At 38.3% G+C, this 13,675-nt stretch overlaps 1 protein-coding gene across 1 annotated transcript; it reads right to left on the bottom strand.

Annotated features, from left to right (window-relative positions):
- Nucleotides 1–422: 422 nt before the first annotated feature.
- On the bottom strand, nt 423–1,169 carry LOC131638271 (uncharacterized). Its single transcript, XM_058908823.1, has one exon. The coding sequence runs from the start codon at nt 1,167–1,169 to the stop codon at nt 423–425; it is 747 nt and encodes a 248-aa protein (XP_058764806.1).
- Between the last annotated feature and the right edge of the window lie 12,506 nt (nt 1,170–13,675).

Here is a 13,675-nt window from a genome sequence, read left to right as displayed (position 1 = left end):
TCTGCCGTTGACTTCAATTGACAACATTTTGTTATCTTTCCTTTTTTTGTTAATGCAGCCATGGAAATATTTGGAATTTGCGTCTACTTCTTTCAACCATCTCACTCGAGACCTTTGACACTGAATACTACAGTTTAAGTTTGATAATCTATGAATTTCTGCTGATACTTCTCTTCTTCTATTCATCTCCTCTACTATTAGATGTTCTGTTTCAGCTCTTAGCTCCAACTAATTAATCTCTTCTTTTGCCTCTTTAATCTTGCCTTCCAAGTTTTGAGTGTGACTTTTGTGCCAATCCTTTAATTTTCCTTTTATCATTTTTAATTTCTCCTTAAACACATACATTCCCCATCCTTCCAAATGCATTTCTTGCCACTGCTCCTTCACAAAATTATGATACCCCTCAACATTCTTCCAACAGTTTAACATGCAAACGGTTTTGGCCCCCACTTTTGGGTTGCGTCACACAAAAGAATAGGCCGATGATCTGAGAGTTCTTTGTCTAATGCCCATTGAGAACAGGTGGGCCACGACCTACACCACTCTTCCAAAATTAGAAATCTATCTATACGACTCATGGCAGTACCCCCTGTCCTGGACCATGTAAACTTTCTGCCACAAAGAGGTAAATATATCAGATCTGCTCCTGTAATAAAGTTATCAAAATCATTCTCTTCCTCTCTTCTCAAATGTTCGGTTGAACCCCTTCTTTCTTCTTCGTTCCTGATTGCATTAAAGTCTCCAAGAACACATATACATTCTCCATTCTTCTCAATTACTTTTGAAGATAAACTATTCCATAATTCACGCTTCCTTCTTCCTTTGCAAGGTGCATAAATGTTCACAATATGAATTTTCTTACTATTTGTTCTACATTCACCTTCCACCCACACCATGTGTTCAAAGTTCTGAATTCTTTGGACATCAACTTCTCTTTTGTCCCAAATTGTCAAAATTTCTCCTGACCTCCCTACCGATGGATTGCTAGCAAATCCGAAATCGTTTGATCCCCACAACATACAACGCAACCTTTTTTCTATACTCTCTATCTTGGTTTCTTGAATACACATGAAAGACGGGTTATGGTTTCGAATTAAATTCTGAATTTGTTTTTTCTTAGCAGCTCCTCCTAAACCCCTTATATTGTAACTGATAATCTTCATTGACATATTGTTGCACCCCAAAATTTGCCCACATTATTTATTTCTAACTGGCTTATGTACTTGCATTCATCTGCATTATCTCTCCATTAGGTCATTAACGTAAATCATGCATCATCAATCAAATATGGGATCTAGGGTTTCACAATGTGTAGGGTTTCTACACTACACATACTTGTTTAACAGAGGTTTTCACTGATCATGGATTGAGAGCGGCTTCATTATCACTTGATTCACTTTGGTTCTTTGAAGTACAAGTCGCCGATTTTGGACTCTATGCAAAAGTTTTGGGTGTGAAACAAGGTGTCCTGAGAATCACTTCAGTTACTTTGGGGAGTTTATTAAGGAGGTTTGAATTTGAACGTTGAGATAGTTAGCATTGGATCATTCTTGGACCGAAGTACTTGAAGAAGGTTTTCGAATTTAGAAAAGGAAAGAAAACTAAAGATGGTCTCATTTGGCATAAGTTGACTTTTGGTCAACAAGTCAACCTTGAAAAGTTGACTTTTTGTTGACCAAGTCATGCGGACTTCCTCATTCAAGATAAACCATGACCAGTTTCTTTTGAGAGACATTACAATCATGGGGGATATTGGAGCATGAAGAAAATTTTAAAGAGGGAAAACTTCTTCATTTGCTTGAGATACAAGTCAATACAAAATTCAAGTCATGACTACAAGCCAATATACAAAGTCCAATAATTCAAATCTAAAACTGTTACAAAGGTCCTCTACCATTACAAGTTCATGGAAAAGAGAAATTCATTACAAAAAAAGTCTACACCATTTACAAATTCAAGCTGAAAAGATCATTCTATTCATTGTTACAAAGAGAATTACATAAAAAAATGTTTCAAAGTCTTCATCAAATGCACCACTTTTTCTTCAAACTTCAAGCCAGGTCTTTATTCAAACTTCGTCGTGACTTCATCTTCCATGTTGTGACTCAATTTTTAAGTATCCTTCCATAAACTTTTGTGACACACCAATGCATCTCAAGCCATCTATACCATACATACTCCAAACCTGCGTAACAGTTCGGTCCAAAAAGAGAAACAACCTGCCAGCCCATGCACACATTACAAAGTTTCAGCATAGTTCAGAATCTACATAACCTGCATACACTACGCACAATCCAGAAAAGATTCTAAATAGTTCAGTCATCACCGCAAGTTTATCGCAATGCATACATTCGACATCACCCACCAATCACATTCATACCTTCATCCAAACATGCCCAATCCTAACTATAGCTTAACAAAATTCAGGATAAAAATAACTCAGTGCATATTCATAAATACTTATATCAGTTCCATTCAGTTTCAACCAATCACCAAGCTCATACCATCTAAACTAACAGCATGTAACTAACTTTTCCAGCCATAACAGAATTGCAAAACCCTTCCTATTTTCTCTAACAGATTCTAACCAAACAGCCCATATCATACTCTGTTCTAAATCAGTTCAGCATCAAAACAAATATAAACAAAAAAACCAAATCAGAATAACAATTAACTAACTACCTTCTAACCCTCTTAACCTCCTAACAGATTCATAACAAACCTTCTAACTGTCAAACAGAACTCATAACTAACTTTCCAAACCTCTAACTGATTCCTAACAGAAAACTAACAGAGATTCAACAGAAAAACCAGAGATGGAAACTAACCTTCATAGCTATAAAGTCAGAACCAAGATTCGTTCTTCAAGATCTCTGGACTTCACATTCAGAACTTCATCCACCATTTTCACCATCCACAATTCACCTTCTTCTTCACGACACCAATTCTTCATCATTTTATCATTCAAAAAAAATTCAGAACCTTCAATCTCAATCTTTCTCTTCACTGTAACTTTAACTCTCTTCAATCTTCAACATTCCATCTTCAATCTTCTCCTCTGAACCTCTATGCAACCTTCTTCTTCAATCACCTTTCACACCATTAATCTTCATTGAATCCATAACAGAAAATCGTTCAAAAAAACCTATCTCCAACCTCTTTGATTCAGAATATCAATAAAAAAAAATTCAACAAAAGTAACAGAAAATTGCAACTAACCTTTTTTGAACCTTCAATCCTCAATTCGATTCTCCTCTCAATTCACGGTTTCCACATACTCTTCGTTGAATCTTCTACCATCGTTCTTCATCAATCTTCACAATTCTTCAACTCACCACATCGCATCTGCTTATAACTTCGCAGTGATCCGCAACAGCACAGGTCCTCGCATCGCAAACAAATTCAATACGCAACCACGCATTGCATCAGAAAATTCAAAAGAAGAATAGAGAGAGAAGAGGAACAGAAGATAAGGATAATGATTCATACCTAATCCATTTTCAGGTCCGATTCGTTATCGGAGAAGACGTCTTTGCCGTGAATTTCTTTACGAGATCATGAGAGAGCGAGTCCGATGGAATGACGAGATTACGTCGAAGAAGCAAGGGAGACGAGATCGAGAGAGGATCTGAGATGGAGAAGTGAGCTTGAACAAAGAGAGTGAGACGAGGAGAATGAGAGCATCACCGGAGGGATTCGTATGGGATGAAATCGAGAGAGTTTCAGAAACGCTCAGAATCGAGAGACGGATGAGAGAACTTGGAGGGAGAGAACGTCGTCGGTCACGAGATAAGAGGGGGTGTCCACTCCGTCTGAGGGTGTTAACGGCGGCGATGTTGACCGGAGGAGGCATGGTCTCAAGCGGCGCGCCGTTCGGAGGCTTTAGAGATGAAGATGAGTCTGAGAAACAACGGGAACGGTCACATTTCTTCAACCTAGTCCCTCTTTCAATTTCTCCTTGAATTAACATGTTTTAATTAACCTAATGCATACTTAGTGTGATTAAATCTGGTTTAGTTTGGATTAATTGAAACCGAGTAGAGTTTGACTAACAAAATTCTGAGAAAAGGATTTGAATCTGTTAGGGCCTTCCCCATACGAATTTGCTAGCATACCCCATATGGCCCAACATCACCATTTTTGGTAGCTCAGAAAAACTATAACAAAAAAACTATTGGGCTGAACTCAGACTGGGCCCTGCGCCCTTGCTACTCACCACCTCCATTTCAATGTTCACCCCCCTAATTCCATTAAAACATGTAGATTTTAGGTTTATTTTACAATACATTTTTTTAGATAATGAAAACATAATAAAATTCATCATTTTCTAAATTAGATTTTAGGTGTTTTGTTTAGAAATTAATTGCTAGATTTTAGTCTTAGAACTTTCTCATAAAAAACTCATAAAAATAATAGTTTTTTTTGGTCAATTTGGTACTAATGTTTGAATTGTTTCCTTTATTCTTTTGTATCATTTCCATGATTTTTGTATGATTTTGTTGCTTAGTTTTTTTGGCCATATTTTGGGCCTATTTTGTTAATACCACTTGTATGCTTCTCTTAGAATATATTCCATTAGTATGTTAACATTAGAAATAGGAACTAGAATAACCCTAGGGTTAGAAATTAGGCTAGTCCCCCTATTTTCATTCTTTTCTTTTTCAACTCTAAAATACTTAATAAAAAAGGCCTGACAAAGATCACACTGTGACTTTTCTGATGTGTAGTGAGAAAGAAATGATTGGGGTGTAGGCCCCGATGTACGTTCTTTCTCACATAGTAGAAAAGAAATGATTGGGGTGTAGGCCCCGATGTACGTTCTTTTCTACTAAACGGAAAAGAAATGATTGGAATGTAGATTTCGATGTATTTCTTATCCGTTATTTAGAGAATCGATTGTGGTGTAGACCTCGATGTGCATTCTCTAAATAGTCAAAAACAAAACTCTTTTTCTCGGTGTGATCTAAGTCGCAAAGTAAATCTCCCTTAAAAAATACTCAACCAGAAAACATTCAAAATGATTAATAAAGGCTTTGACTTAAAACAGAGTAAGGAAGTGATGCGAAGCCCTGTAGAGGGTCTTCGTCATCGTGGAATTACAATAAAAGACACAAACCAAACTCTTGCTTTTCTTTTGCCTTGTTAGGCACCTAAGAACAAGTTAAGTCCTTTCCAAAAGTAGGCGTATAAGTCTCCAAAGGTCGAGCATCGTGGATTGTGACCTTAACCGCTGTTCAACTAAAAAACACAAAACAAATGGAAATTATGGAGCCGAACTACGGTCGTTCTGATTCCTGAAAAGGATACGTAGGCATTGGGTCGCGGGGCCTAAGCGAACACACTTGTAAATAATTCCTTCTTTTCCCCGTATTTCTTTTTGCATTCATTCGCATTTAGGTTTAGACATAGATACACCCTTTAGATAGAAACAAACATAGGTGGATACCATCGAGTACGATGGGCGCGAGGGATGCTAACACCTTCCCCTTGCGTAACCGACTCCCGTGCCCTGTTCTCTGGTCGAAAGACCTTGTTCTTGTTCTGAGTTAGGTTTCCTGGTATTCCTTTCCCTTATGGGATAAATATATTAGTGGCGACTCTGATTCCATTTTTCGCGGTAGCGACAGCTGGCGACTCTGCTGGGGATGTTGCTAGACCTGTTGCTGGTCCATCCTTAGCGAGTCGATCCTAGCCTGCGTTTGTTTGTTTATTTACTGGGTGTTTATTTGTTTTTATGTCTATACCTTGTATATATGTTTGCATGTTTATTTTTCTGCTTGCATATCATGTTTATTTCTGATTGCACATCATGCATATGGATTGTATTCTGTGTTCCTTGGGGTCTTCTGTTCTGTTTTGCAGGTGGGGTTGGATGTTCTATGAGGTAAAAGGCCCAATACCCAGGCCAGAGTGACACATAGGATACCTAGGATAGAGTGGATAGTCATGACGCCGATGAGATGTCAGGTCTTGTCTAGTGCGATCATGAGACCCACGCCCAGTCGAGGTCCAAATGGGGTATCATTGTTGGCATGTATATGCAACGATGGTGGTACCTCAGGAGGACTAATAACGCTGGTTGCCACTTTGACCTACCCTGACCTAGATTCACCCGTGAGTGGGGAGGGATATAAATGACAGGTACCGTTGGTGACTATTCGGTTCTGTTGGTGACTATTGGTTCTCTTGGTATTCAAAAAGGCGTCAGACCTTTGATCTCGTGACATCTGACCTATATCAGTTATTCAGAAGATTGTACGATGGTTATTCAGATTATGTGGACCCTTGATCCCATGCTTTTGCATTGCATAACATCATTGTTGTATCCACTTCATTTGTGGGGGATCCTAAAGTCTATTTCCAAAAAAGAGAAAAAGAAAAAGGAAATAGAAAAATAAAAAAAAAGAAAGAAAAGATATTCTATACAAAAAAAGAGAAGCTTTGATTCCAAAAAAAAAAGAAAAATGAAAGTGTATGAAAAGACTTTAGGATCTCTCATAAATGAAACATGCATTCATACTATCATGCATTTCATGGTTCTATCAGAAGCTTATGGAGCCCTTTTTACTCAGATTCTGACTTCAGCAACAAATAGACTTCTCACCGCTATGTGCTTGAAAGTTAATAATGGAACAATTCCGTGAAGATTTGAATGAGATGAGGACAAAAATGGGGATTAACCTGAATCAGTGTATGGAGGCTATTTTTAGACACGAAGAAATGAGACAACTTCCTTAGAGGCCAAATGCGAATGTTAATCTTACCAAGGGGAAGATCGTATGATTCAGAATGTCTGAAATAATGTTGAGATTCCTATTCATGTCAAGGAGAATTTACATCATGAGAAAAAATTGGAAATTGAAGTCTCCTAAGTTTTCGATCATTGAAATAACAAAAGGTTCCACCTCTTGGAGAAAAAGTTGAAAGCCATAAAAGGTCGCAACTCCTTCGAGTTAGACATTGTGTGTTTGTGCCTAGTGCCTGATATCAAGAACTGCAAGGATCATTTACTCTCACTCCGAATGGTTTGAATATTGAAGCTAGAGTGGTAATCTATCTCTTGCCCATATGTGGAAGTTGCTTGGGGCTCCCGACCGAGGGATAAGCAAGACCTTGTCTATCTTGAGCATTGCGCTATTTGCATTGCTCGAATCCCTAAAGCACTACAAAGTTTTGTGCAACTTTGTCAGAATCTTTTTCCATGTGATAATTAAGAGTGTTCTGTAGAGGCATTTCTCATTCTCAAGCTATTGCTTCATATCATAAGTCATCTCTTCCCGGAATTTTCTTCTCAGTGGCCTTTGCTCCTCAATAGAGAAAGAAAGAATATGAGAAATGAAACGATGTAATTTCAATACCTTGTGCTCAGTTATATCCCCGATTGTTAGTATTTCAGTTGGTGTTTTGGGTCTTCCTCACCACAGATAGTTCTCTTGAGTTCGATGATAATGCAATGTTCTTTCAGTCATTGATGGTGATCACAGTTCTAGCATTTATATTTGGGGCTCCCGACCGAGGGATAAGCAAGACATTGTCTATCTTGAGTATTGCATCATTTGCATTGCTCGAATCCCTAAAGTAAGGCAAAAATGCACCGTTCTTGTACGCCTTTGTTGGAATATTCTTCTGGGAAGTAATCTAAAGTGTGTGGAAGGAACATATGATAATGCAAAAAGGCTACCATGCTGTGGCACCTAGCCATTCAACTGAAGGTGGTAGGACATTCAAAGGCAGAATCCAAGTTCTCGACGATTCCAGAGCTATCTCGTTCACTCCAAGAGGTTTATGCGCAAATTGAAGTCTCAATGGGGTATCAAAACTGCAAAAATCATTCAAGAGCAATGAGCCCATACGGAGTCAAGTCTCCTCAACAAGGGCATTCATTTAGTTCTTTATTTCATTCTCATTGGTAACATTTAATTGTTTGTTTAAGCATTGCTAGCATGTAAAAACTTGTTAATTTTCGAATGAAAATCATAATGCATTGTTTATGTTTGTCTTGAAGTAATCCATTCGTTTTCACTCATAAAATGTTTTGGCATTACGATACCAACTTTACTTATCTCTTGCTTAGGCAACGAGCGGAGGGAGAATGATGATATAAAAATGCAAAATCCCTAATTGTGTGTTTTTGAATAAAACCCTGCTGATGATGTACAGGCATTGTTTCAAATCCCCAAACACCGGAGATATAAGGGAGATAAACCCTCGTTAACCCCTTTGAGCCTTGGAGTAGGAGTTTCTTTTCTGATTAGAAAAAACCCTTATTTTAACCCTGGGGCAGGGTAGTGTTCATTTAACTTGACCGAGTGTTCAAAACTCATCAAGGGTATGTATCTAAGGATACAACAATGGTTATCCTTCGAAAGGTTGAGGAAATTCAAAATCGTGATGATTATCTCTCACCTACCAAGTGGACGAAAGATGACGATACCACAATTGTAATTCTTCATCAATCATGGAATGAGGCAGTCGCAATCACTTCCAACGAATCAAAGACAATGCGAGTTCACACGACTTGTTCAAAAAAAAGAGAGCAAAAAAAAAGGCAAAAAAAAAAATGAAAAAAAGAAAAAGAAAAAAGAAATAGCAATAAAAAGAAAATTTGTGAAAATAAAGCAAGAACAAAGTCGTGTGATAATGAATCAAAAGAATAAAAGGTGAGCGACTGCCATGTCCGAAAAATCTCATTGATTCCTCAACCATTTCAAAAATTCCTTGTGAGGGATGAGCACTCATGTTGAGTTAATTGAACTTAGGAGTGGAGAACATCACGAAGGGGGTGGGCACCAAATAATTTTGAGCCTAAAAAATCCTTTGTATCTAAGAACCATGAACTAGGCCAAGTTACAACCCTCAAAAGCCCTAATTGAAGTAGGGTTTATTTCGAAGACGCACTCCGAAGAGATAGCGTTTAGTTGACTCCCAATGAAGCGCAACACATATCTATGTTGGTATTGTATGCCCTCTTGGCATTTCATCCACAAGAGGTGGCCACCTCATTGCATAAAAAGTTTTTAAACTTCAAGACTAGCATAGGCTTTGTATTAGAATTGTCATCCTTAGAATTAACATTCTTTTGCATACAAAACATTTGCTTAAACATCAAGGAAGTTTCTATGATGAGAATCCATGAAGAGCTTGATCGTGTCAAAGTAAAAGAGACTTGAGAACTCCGTAGAGTAAAAAGAAATCATTATCGAAGTAAGTTGTCTGAAGGCTCCATTGAGCATGTGCAGTTTGTGGCCCTCGTTGATTGATTATCAAGGGGCACATGGCTTGAAGACTCCGTTGAGCATGAACAATTGATGTTTCTTTGATTGGTTACCCTGAGGGTAAAAAGGGTTGAATGCTCCATTGAGCAAATCAGTTGATACCTTCTTTGATCGATTACCCTGAGGGGAGAAGTCTGAATACTCTGTTGAGTAGATGCATTTTGATTAAGCATCCGTGAGGGGAAGAGTTTGAAGACTCCATTGAATATGATAAAGTTGCTTCCATAGTTTGGTTGACTTCAGGGGAAGTAAACTTGAGGATTCTGACAAGATGTGCATAATCAGGGGCAGTCACGACGAGGAATCTCTCTTGTGAGTTCAGCCTATCTGGGGCAAACAAATCAAGGTTTGACATCTCAAATTCGACCAATCAGGGTTAATCAAGTCGAGGAATCTCTCTCGATTTCAATCAATCCGAAGTAGTGACGTCGAGGAATCTCTCAAGCTCACTCAATCTGGGGCAATTACGTCGAGATTCGACAAATCTCTTCAAGGATCCGTGGATCAAGAGAAAGAATATTTCAAAGGGCATAATTTTCTCAAGTAATGATGGTGTAAGGATCTTCTCGAGGCAAATGCACTTCCCCGAGAGTTAGTTCCATTCATCAAGCATAGGAGTTTATTTCTCCTAGAAAAGTCTCTCCCCAAGCGTTGGAGTTTATTTCTCCTGAGAATTCATTCTCTCCCCAAGTGTAGGAGTTTATTTCTCCTCGGAGTTGTTCCAATCCTCTCAATAAGGGTTCCTCATCGGGGTTCTCATCCCTAATATGGTAAATTGAGGGAATCTCCTCAAGCTGAAAATTCTCCAAGCAATGGCATGTGGTGAGAATTCAGAAGTTAGTCCTTAAGTCAATGAAGAAGTACATTTTGCAAGTCAAGGTCCAATGTATACTGGCACCCCCACAGAGTTCTTAACACTAAGGGGAATCTCCCTGGTGTTTACCTCTCCCGAAGTCAGAGACGAAGTTCAATCGACAATTCAGTGGAATAGTCTCTAAAGGGCCCTCGGTATCTCTGCATGTAGTAATCATTGCATTCACATTGCATCTACAAAAACGCGTAGCATTTCCATGAATATGGAGCATTACGCCATGGAAAAATTTAAACATGCATCAATGCATAAGCCAAGTTTGTTTGTGCTCCAAAGGCACAAATTAAAATATCCCCAAAAAAGTCTAGTCGTTACTAGTCTTCTTCAGTCAAGTCCAATAATTATTGGCATCTCTTTCCTTAAAGTCCCATGGTCATGGGCATCCTTCAAATTCTGGTTGTTACCAGTGAAAGTTCTATGGTTATAGGCGTCCTTTGGTTGAGTCTAGTTGTTACTAGCCTTTTCCATAAATTCCTGTTGTTACAGGCGTATTTCGGTTAGGTCTAATTGTTATTGGTCCTTTCCTTCAAAGTCTGGTTGTTACCAGCAAAAGTCCTGTTGTCACAGTCATCTTTGGTCAGTTCTAGTTGTTACTAGTCTGTTCCTTTAAAGTCCTGTTGTTACAGGCATCCCTTGGTCGAGTCTAGTGGTTACTAGCCTTTTCCTCAAAGTCCTGTGGTTACAGGCATCCTTCGGTTAGGTCTGATTGTTATTGGTCCTTTCCTTCAAATTCTGGTTGTTACCAGCAAAGTCCTATGGTTATAGGCATCCTTTGGTCAGTTCTAGTTGTTACTAGTCTGTTCCTTTAAAGTCCTGTTGTTACAGGCATCCTTCAAAGTCTGGTTGTTACCAGCAAAAGTCCTGTTGTTACAGGCATCCTTTGGTCAGTCCTAGTCGTTACTAGTCTGTTCCTTTAAAGTCCCATGGTTATGGGCATCCTTCAAAGTCTGGTTGTTACCAGCAAAAGTCCTGTTGTTACAGGCATCCTTTGGTCAGTTCTAGTTGTTACTAGTCTGTTCCTTTAAAGTCCCATGGTTATGGGCATCCTTCAAAGTCTGGTTGTTACCAGCAAAAGTCCTGTTGTTATAGGCATCCTTTGGTCCATTCTAGTTGTTACTAGTCTGTTCCTTTAAAGTCCTGTTGTTACAGGCATCCATTGGCTAGGTCTGATTGTTATTGGTCCTCTCCTTTAAAGTCTGGTTGTCACCAGCAAGAGTCTAGTAGTTACTAGCCTTTTCCGTTAAAGTCCTGTGGTAACAGGCATTCTCCGATTGGGTCTGATTGTTATTGGTCCTTTCCTTCAAAGTCCGGTTGTTATCGGCAAAGGTCCAGCAGTTGACTGGCGTTTCTTGTTTATATCAAGCATTCAATAGTATCCCTTGCTTGGAATCAGTGGAAACTGGTTTCCTCTTCCAAAATCAAAATTACAAATATCACCTCAGAGTTGTTACTCCTGAGTGCAAACTTTTGGGTTCTTTAGTATTCAATCCACTTACACCTCAAATGTCCAGAACATGTATCGTTCGTACATTCAGGTCCAAGCAGATTGAATAGGGGCAGCTGTTGCACCCCAAAATTTGCCCACATTATTTATTTCTAACTGGCTTATGTACTTGCATTCATCTGCATTATCTCTCCATTAGGTCATTAACGTAAATCATGCATCATCAATCAAATATGGGATCTAGGGTTTCACAATGTGTAGGGTTTCTACACTACGCATACTTGTTTAACAGAGGTTTTCACTGATCATGGATTGAGAGCGGCTTCATTATCACTTGATTCACTTTGGTTCTTTGAAGTACAAGTCGCCGATTTTGGACTCTATGCAAAAGTTTTGGGTGTGAAACAAGGTGTCCTGAGAATCACTTCAGTTACTTTGGGGAGTTTATTAAGGAGGTTTGAATTTGAACGTTGAGATAGTTAGCATTGGATCATTCTTGGACCGAAGTACTTGAAGAAGGTTTTCGAATTTAGAAAAGGAAAGAAAACTAAAGATGGTCTCATTTGGCATAAGTTGACTTTTGGTCAACAAGTCAACCTTGAAAAGTTGACTTTTTGTTGACCAAGTCATGCGGACTTCCTCATTCAAGATAAACCATGACCAGTTTCTTTTGAGAGACATTACAATCATGGGGGATATTGGAGCATGAAGAAAATTTTAAAGAGGGAAAACTTCTTCATTTGCTTGAGATACAAGTCAATACAAAATTCAAGTCATGACTACAAGCCAATATACAAAGTCCAATAATTCAAATCTAAAACTGTTACAAAGGTCCTCTACCATTACAAGTTCATGGAAAAGAGAAATTCATTACAAAAAAAGTCTACACCATTTACAAATTCAAGCTGAAAAGATCATTCTATTCATTGTTACAAAGAGAATTACATAAAAAAATGTTTCAAAGTCTTCATCAAATGCACCACTTTTTCTTCAAACTTCAAGCCAGGTCTTTATTCAAACTTCGTCGTGACTTCATCTTCCATGTTGTGACTCAATTTTTAAGTATCCTTCCATAAACTTTTGTGACACACCAATGCATCTCAAGCCATCTATACCATACATACTCCAAACCTGCGTAACAGTTCGGTCCAAAAAGAGAAACAACCTGCCAGCCCATGCACACATTACAAAGTTTCAGCATAGTTCAGAATCTACATAACCTGCATACACTACGCACAATCCAGAAAAGATTCTAAATAGTTCAGTCATCACCGCAAGTTTATCGCAATGCATACATTCGACATCACCCACCAATCACATTCATACCTTCATCCAAACATGCCCAATCCTAACTATAGCTTAACAAAATTCAGGATAAAAATAACTCAGTGCATATTCATAAATACTTATATCAGTTCCATTCAGTTTCAACCAATCACCAAGCTCATACCATCTAAACTAACAGCATGTAACTAACTTTTCCAGCCATAACAGAATTGCAAAACCCTTCCTATTTTCTCTAACAGATTCTAACCAAACAGCCCATATCATACTCTGTTCTAAATCAGTTCAGCATCAAAACAAATATAAACAAAAAAACCAAATCAGAATAACAATTAACTAACTACCTTCTAACCCTCTTAACCTCCTAACAGATTCATAACAAACCTTCTAACTGTCAAACAGAACTCATAACTAACTTTCCAAACCTCTAACTGATTCCTAACAGAAAACTAACAGAGATTCAACAGAAAAACCAGAGATGGAAACTAACCTTCATAGCTATAAAGTCAGAACCAAGATTCGTTCTTCAAGATCTCTGGACTTCACATTCAGAACTTCATCCACCATTTTCACCATCCACAATTCACCTTCTTCTTCACGACACCAATTCTTCACCATTTTATCATTCAAAAAAAATTCAGAACCTTCAATCTCAATCTTTCTCTTCACTGTAACTTTAACTCTCTTCAATCTTCAACATTCCATCTTCAATCTTCTCCTCTGAACCTCTATGCAACCTTCTTCTTCAATCACCTTTCACACCATCAATCTTCATTGAATCCATAACAGAAAATCGTTCAA

This window comes from Vicia villosa, unplaced genomic scaffold, assembly GCF_029867415.1.
Source record: "Vicia villosa cultivar HV-30 ecotype Madison, WI unplaced genomic scaffold, Vvil1.0 ctg.002239F_1_1, whole genome shotgun sequence".
Classification (NCBI taxonomy): Eukaryota; Viridiplantae; Streptophyta; class Magnoliopsida; order Fabales; family Fabaceae; genus Vicia; species Vicia villosa.
This window is presented reverse-complemented; position numbering and strand designations above follow the sequence as displayed.

Excerpts from the sequence above, each read along its gene's own strand:
- LOC131638271 (XM_058908823.1), bottom strand. The coding sequence starts at position 1,169 with ATGTCAATGAAGATTATCAGTTACAATATAAGGGGTTTAGGAGGAGCT.